Here is a 7,070-nt window from a genome sequence, read left to right on the forward strand (position 1 = left end):
ACTCTGCCAGTGCTTTATCAACTAAGTTTATGTGGTATTATAAATTCTTTGTTGTCATTTCAACAGTCTTCATAGCATCTTCACCAGGAGAGGTTTCAATCTCAAGAAAACACTTTATTTGCTCATCTATAAAAAGCAACTCTTAATCCATTAAAATTTTATCATGAGATGGCAGCAATTCAGTCATATCTTTAGGTTCCTGTACTCATTTAGGTCTCTTGCTATTTCTGTCACATCTGTAGTTATTTCTCCACTGAAGTCTTGAACCCCTTAAAGTCACCCATGGGAGTTGGAATCAACTTCTTCCAAACTCCTGTTAATGCTTATATTTTGATGTCTTTTTATGAATTACAAATGTTCTTAATGAGATCTAGAATGGTGAATCCTTTCCAGAGGTTTTCAATTTACTTTGCCCAGATCATCAGAGGAATCACTGTTTATGGCAGCTATAACCTTATGAAATGTATTTCTTAAATACTAGTACTTGAAAGTTGAAATTACTCCTTGATCCATGGGCTGCAGAATGGATGTTGTGTTAGCAGGCAAAACAACATCAGTCTTGTTTTACATCTCCATTAGAGCTCTTGGGTGACCAGGTGCATTGTCAATGAGCAGTGATATTTTTGAAAAGAATCTTTATCTGAGCAGTAGGTCTTAATAGTAGGCTTAAAATATTTAGTACACTATGTTGTAAACAGGTGTGCTGTCATCCAGGCTTCGTTGTTCCATACATGTTGGAAAATCGGTGCTGATACCCTTGCTTGATGCAAGGTTGCCACAAACCTTCAATTCGGAAAAAACGCAGTATCTGCAAAGCTCAATAAAGTTAGGTATGCTTGTATGTGAAATGGTCAGAGTAGGCAAATCCATAGAGATAGAAAAGTAGATCAGTGGTTGCCAGGGGCTGGAGGAAGGAGGAAATGTGGAGTAACAACTAATGGGTATGGGTTTTATAAAAATGTTCTGGAGTTAGGTAATGGTGTTGTTTGCACAACCTTGTGAATGTGCTTAAAGGCTGAATTTTAAAGGGCAAATTTTATGGTATATGAATTGAATCTCAATTAAAAAAAGATAATTAAACAACAACAAAGTAGAAATCACCTCGGATCCCATAGCCCAGGGACAGCCACAGCATGTTGATCGAACATTTTACAAAATGTAAATTCAGTGCTAGGCACCTTAAGCCCTTTATCTACCGTCTGTTTTTCTTCACAATAGCTTTTTGAGTCTTGTCAGAAGTAGGACTCCTGAGGCCTTCTCCAGTGTTCTTTTCACTAATTCACTTGCCTGTTTTGACAAAGAATTTTGGGTGAAGAGAGAGCTTGCTAATCTGGAATATCATTAAAATTTTACAAGGTTAGGTGCTTTACCCACACACACACTTGACAAAAATATATTTGTTGTGTGGTTCAGTTAGTACTCAGTACTCAAGTTTAAAGATATGCAAAAATTTTTCTCAATGGGTTAAATCTCTGAAGTTAGTCTTTTAGTACCGGAGAGTTTATGTTAATCCTTTTTTCTCCCCCGAGTTTGTAAGAGAAAAGTAAGTAAAATCAGAAATTTCCTTATAGTTGGCCATTCACCTTGGTCTGTTATAATGCTGGGGTTAGAAAAGCTGCTTGGATTTTGTTTTCAAAAAATACTAGTTAACAGAATATGCTATGGTCTGTCTGTTGCTCTTCTATGAAGCTAGAGAGTTTAAAGAAAACGTACTCACATAAAAAACTTTGTTACAATGGTTAATTTTGTTTATTTATGTTCTTAACATTTCAGAGCAACCAGTCATGTGTTCACAGGTTTTATCCTGTGCATTCCTTTCTCGATTGTTTTTTCTCATTAGTGGACTTCTAAAACTTAGTAAACTTAAAATTCCTTGCAAAACAAGTAAAAAACTTGGTTAGTAATTTTGGGGGAGGGAGAGTTATTCAGACTTTTTAATGACTTTGACATGAAAATACTGTATTTTTAGAACCTTGAACTTAAAATACTGGTGCTCTGGCTTTATTCTTTTATCATGTAATTAAAAATTATTTTCTATGAAAATTTATTATTTTTAGAAACTTATTAAATCTTGGTCCTGACTGGAAATTTTTCATTGTAGTGTATTTGATTCCTGCCATTTAATGTCTTTTGCATTCTGATTGAAGAAAACTTGCTTTTAGTAAATATTATTATTGAGGTATGAATGTTTCAGTAAATAGCAAAGTACATTCTTTCTTCCCCAGAAAAATGCTCTCAAAAGTTTGATTTTAATATGATAAATGCTTGGGTATCATAATCTCATAATTTTAATGTAGATCGACCAAGCTTGGATTCTAAATTCTATGAAGGCAGAAATTGTTTTTGTCATCCCTCTATCATCCCAGAGTTTATCCTTATGCCTTCCTTGTCCACAGTAAATGCTTAGTAAGCATTTGTTATATGTATATATATTTGTAATCACATATATATTTGTTATACATATTGTTTTGTAATATCTGCCCCCCCCACCCCACTGCACAATTATCTAGATGTTGTCAATGGTAACATTGTGTATAATAACTTTTCTTTGTTTTTGTCTTTCTTTAGGTTGGTATTTTGTTTGGCATCTTTTTTTATCGAAATTCAAGTTTCTGAGGGAACTGGTGGGAGACACTGGATCCCAGGAGGGTGATCATGAGCCTTCAGGGTCTGAAACAGAAGAGGATGCTTCATCGTCTCCACACAGAATCAGATCTGCTCGCCAGAGGAGGGCACCTGCTGATGAAGGCCACTGACCCTAGCCATTGTCCTGTGTTAGTCAATGATGAAAGGCAGTTGAGAGCCTCTTGTCTTTAATGACTTGGCTTTGCAATTTGCTAAAATGTTGAAGAACATTTGTACTTGGATATTAAGTCCAATTCAAAAAAAAGGTTTACATGTAAGCCATATGAAAATAAAGGGAATCGAAACCAAATTGGACCATTGCTAATGTCATCTTAAAGATAATCTTTTGCTTTACTAGCTCTTAATTATATACTTATTCCTTGGCTCTTGAGCTTATTTTCTTGCACTTGTGTGAATCTGTTAAACATTACAGGCTTGAAAAACTGTATTTTGTTGGTTTTATAATGTACTCTGCCTCCCTCCCCCTGCCCCCAATTTTAACTTGTCTGAAATTGGGATGCATCCCACGATTACTGTCAACCAGGCAATATTTGATGTAATTTTCCAAGCCTGTGCGTGTTGGAACTTATAGCTTGTCATGGCGACATCACTATATTGTTGATGTCAAATGTGTCAAATTTAATTGGCATTTAAAAATGTCTTCTAAAAGATTACACTGATTCAGCACTGAAACGAAAAATTATTGTGTACACAGAAAAGCATGGAAACAGAGCAGCAGGGCGTACATTTGATATTAGTGAAGCAAATATTTGTCACCGAAGGAATGACTGCAATTCCTTATTTTCTTGTGAAGCAACAACAAAATGCTTTACAAGACCTAAGAAGGGAAGATATCCACAAATAAATGAAGCCGTACTACATTTTGTCAATGAGATATGTGCAAAAGGATTGCCTATCACACGCCAAAAGATGCAGTTGAAGGCGGGGGAAATTGCCAAAACCCTCGGAATAGATGAAACACAATTCAAAGCAACGAGAGGCTGGTGCGATCGATTCGTGTGTTGTGCAAGACTGTCGTTAAGGTGTCAAACACTGTTTTGTCCAAAGTTCCTGCTGACATTAAACAAAAGACGGTGGTAGAGCACCCTTTCAAGAAATGCTGCGTCACCAGTGCTCTTGATGATACTAGGGGTGCTGCTGTGTGGAAGAATGTAGATATTGATGACTGTGATAAAAGAGATGATTCAGAAGAGTTGGACTTGGAATATGAAATTACAGTTATATCTTAACTAGTTTATATCATACACTTGCTTTATGTATGCACAAGATCGATGTGATAAAAATCTGTTTAAAAGTTCTGTTTCAATGAATATAAAATAAATATTCTACACGATGCGAAAGCATTGTCAGTTTAATTGCCTGTGTTTTTTCTCAGTGATACATATGGTGCATCTTACAATTGATGGTATCTTAAATAAAAAAATAGTTTGTAAAATTATTTTTTCCTAGAATAGCAATTATTTATTGGGGAAATTAATTCTGACTCTTACAATGTTATTAAAATAGTTATCCTCTATGAGATACATTTTTAGGGCAACCTATTCAAGACTTTAGTAATTTAGTAATCTAAGAACTGTCTTCTGCTTTAGGAAGAGTAAGATTAGTTGCTCCCTTTGTATGGGAGGAGTTCATGCTCAAGGCATGTGTTGTGGAGAAAATATTTCTTCACAAACAGCAATTCAGTGACAAGGTCTCAGAGAAACTGGGTATTGAGAAAAAATAGAGAGTAGGTGAAAATGGCCTGCTTGAACTTTGGACTAAGTGGTTACTGGGGTAGAGAGATATGGATTATAGAACCTTCCTGTTTAGTGTTTCCTGCTTTGTATAAGAGAGAGTTGCAAAGCTAATATTAATCCAAGTTCTTCTTAAGTTTTTAAAGTTTGTTTCTAAAGTACTAGTCATCACAGAAAGTCACCTCTGTTTTATGGTGGTGTGTAATTATGTTTGGTACCTCATACTTCATACTGATACTTTTGCTTGTTACTTAACAGTTCACATGCTCTGCCCCAAGCGATATTCCTGATGAACACCTCTGCTATCATTGTAGTCTTTTGTATGTACTAAAAGGGAATTTACAGAGCATAACTTTAGCTTTAAATATTTGCAATGGGAAGATCCCCAGCTGCTGAGAGTGGGGCATAACCTTTGTTTTCATTTCCTTATTAAATGTAGTTTTCTGTTTTTATGTGACTGTAGGGATTTAAACAGTGACACAAGTTTCAAGCATTGATTTTAGTGCTTCATATTAGCTAAATATCCCATTAAAGCAATCATCAGTTAGGGAAAAAATTGCCTGAAAAGCTTCTTGGTAGTATGAGGATATTTAAATTAGATTTTTCATAGTCTGATATTTTAAGCTGTGGATTCTGTTATATAGCAGATATCGTAGATTTAGATAATATTTGCTGACAGACTAAGTAGTTGGAGAGTTTTCATGTTGTGTCAGTATTAAAGAACGATGGCTGATATAAACCCCCAAAACCTTCCAAGGGTCATCCACAAATTAATCCATGTAAAGGTGTACATGTTGGCATTATTTATTAATATTTATGCATCAAAGATTTCTTTTTAAATAGAATTTTAAGAAATGTTCTGCTTTACTTATTTGGGAAATAGATCCAAAAGCATGTTAATAGCTAACACCTTTCTATGTTTTAACTTTTGGGAGAGTAAAAAGAATACCAGTATGAAAATTCTACAAATGAATTCCTCTGAAACCTTTTTTCCCTCAATACAGTCAGCATAGTACGTATTTCTAAGGCCACTAAGAGAGGTAAGAGAAATAGTTGTCAACACAGAATTATTTGTGTGGTATAGTGTCTCTGTTCTTTTTCCTATTTTAGAGCTTTTGTTTCTGAACTAATCAGAACCCCTTCCTAAGGGCATTTTCAGTTTCTCAGTAGGAGATGGAATAACCTGTGGTTAATTTTAAAGTTTAGATGGTTCTGAGCATTAAAAAATAAAAATATTAGTCTTGTCTGAATACTCATTAACAATGATGTTAATCAAATATACTATCTTTTGAGGAGTAATTCTAAAATTGAGGACTCTGGTAGGTATTCATTTCCTTTCCAACCAACCATTCCCAAATCTTTCTCTTTGCCTCTCAAACTCTTGTGATAATTGCTGGTATCAGATGTATTGGTAGCGCTGCTCTGACAAATGCCAAAAAACACTAAATATTTGTATAGCACTGTTAAATGAGGTTTTTAATATTTACATCAAGTTAAAAATCATCCAGCAGATTTTGTAGTATTGTTTTCATGGTGGAAACGTTGATATGTTGTTATTTGATGGATAGCCAGCCAATTCACATGTTTACTGACTCGTTTCTTTAGATATTATTAGGTTTAAAAACAGCTTCAAACTGTTATTGTGTTGAAAGTTGGGAATATATTAAGTAATGATTTCACAAATATGGCATTTTAAACCAAAACGTGTTGAAAGATTTGACTTGAAAGTAGTATATTTTTACTTTTAAGAGCAACATTTTTTTAAATTATTTTGTCAAAATGCAATATTTTTTGAAGTCAGTTTTTCTGAAAAGTTATGTTTTAATGTAATATGTAACCAATGTAACTTTAGACTTTAACTGGTAAACTTTTGTATTTGAAGTTAACTTTAAAAAGCCAGTGAGCAGTACTCAAATGTTATAGACTCTCAAGCAGCTGATGGAATAGTATTTTGTTATGAAGTCTGGAATTAAAACACCTTGTATTGTCTGCTTCTAAAATATCTTATAGCTTTTAACTTAAAGCATTAAATGGTAACATTTTAATACAAGTTATGTCGTCCATTTGTTATTGTACATGTGTTGCCTGTTTTATGACCAGTGTTTAACATTACCCTCCAAATCAGTTCTATGCATAACCACTCACTAAATACTGCTGCTGTGGTTTCTTAAAGGAAACATTCTGTGCTGTGCTATGATGCATTGTCATCTTGCTGCTTGACAAATAGGTTTATAAGAATTAGAATTGTGTATGTTAATAGTACTGTTGTATAATAAGATGTAAAATTAGAGATGAGGAGTATGTGTAAGTGATCCTTTATTTTTGTTTTAAAACTGGTCAATACTATATCTAAAGCTTCTGTGGTTTATGTGATGTTTTAACTTTCACTTTAAACTGCACAGAATAAATTAAAATGAAAACAAAAGTTGTGTATGTTTCATTGATAAAGTATAGTGTGAAGGGTACCTTGGACGTGAAATGATTTGAAAGCAGCCGTTTTGCCCAGTGATTCACCCTTCACCTCATATTTCAAACTCCAAAAATCTAAGAATTAAGGCAAGATAGCAGCAGTATTCTGAGCACCATGGAAATAATTGACTTAGAGCCTGAAGGACATATAGCACTAGAGCTAAATTACATTTACCATATTTATCCTTTTTGTTTCTTATACTTTAGCATCGTTTTGATATT

General features: G+C 34.1%; 1 protein-coding gene across 1 annotated transcript in view; it reads left to right on the plus strand.

Moving 5' to 3' along the window:
- The window catches only part of SMIM13 (small integral membrane protein 13), a 28,201-nt gene extending 21,397 nt beyond the window's left edge, over positions 1-6,804 (plus strand). The window contains exon 2 of the mRNA XM_011373239.2: positions 2,569-6,804. Coding sequence (XP_011371541.1) covers positions 2,569-2,756 — 188 coding nt within the window. The 3' untranslated portion in view covers positions 2,757-6,804. The remainder of the gene's footprint in view (positions 1-2,568) is intronic.
- Positions 6,805-7,070: the final 266 nt, after the last annotated feature.

The sequence above is a fragment of the Pteropus vampyrus genome, unplaced genomic scaffold, assembly GCF_000151845.1.
Source record: "Pteropus vampyrus isolate Shadow unplaced genomic scaffold, Pvam_2.0 Scaffold221, whole genome shotgun sequence".
In the NCBI taxonomy this organism is placed as follows: Eukaryota; Metazoa; Chordata; class Mammalia; order Chiroptera; family Pteropodidae; genus Pteropus; species Pteropus vampyrus.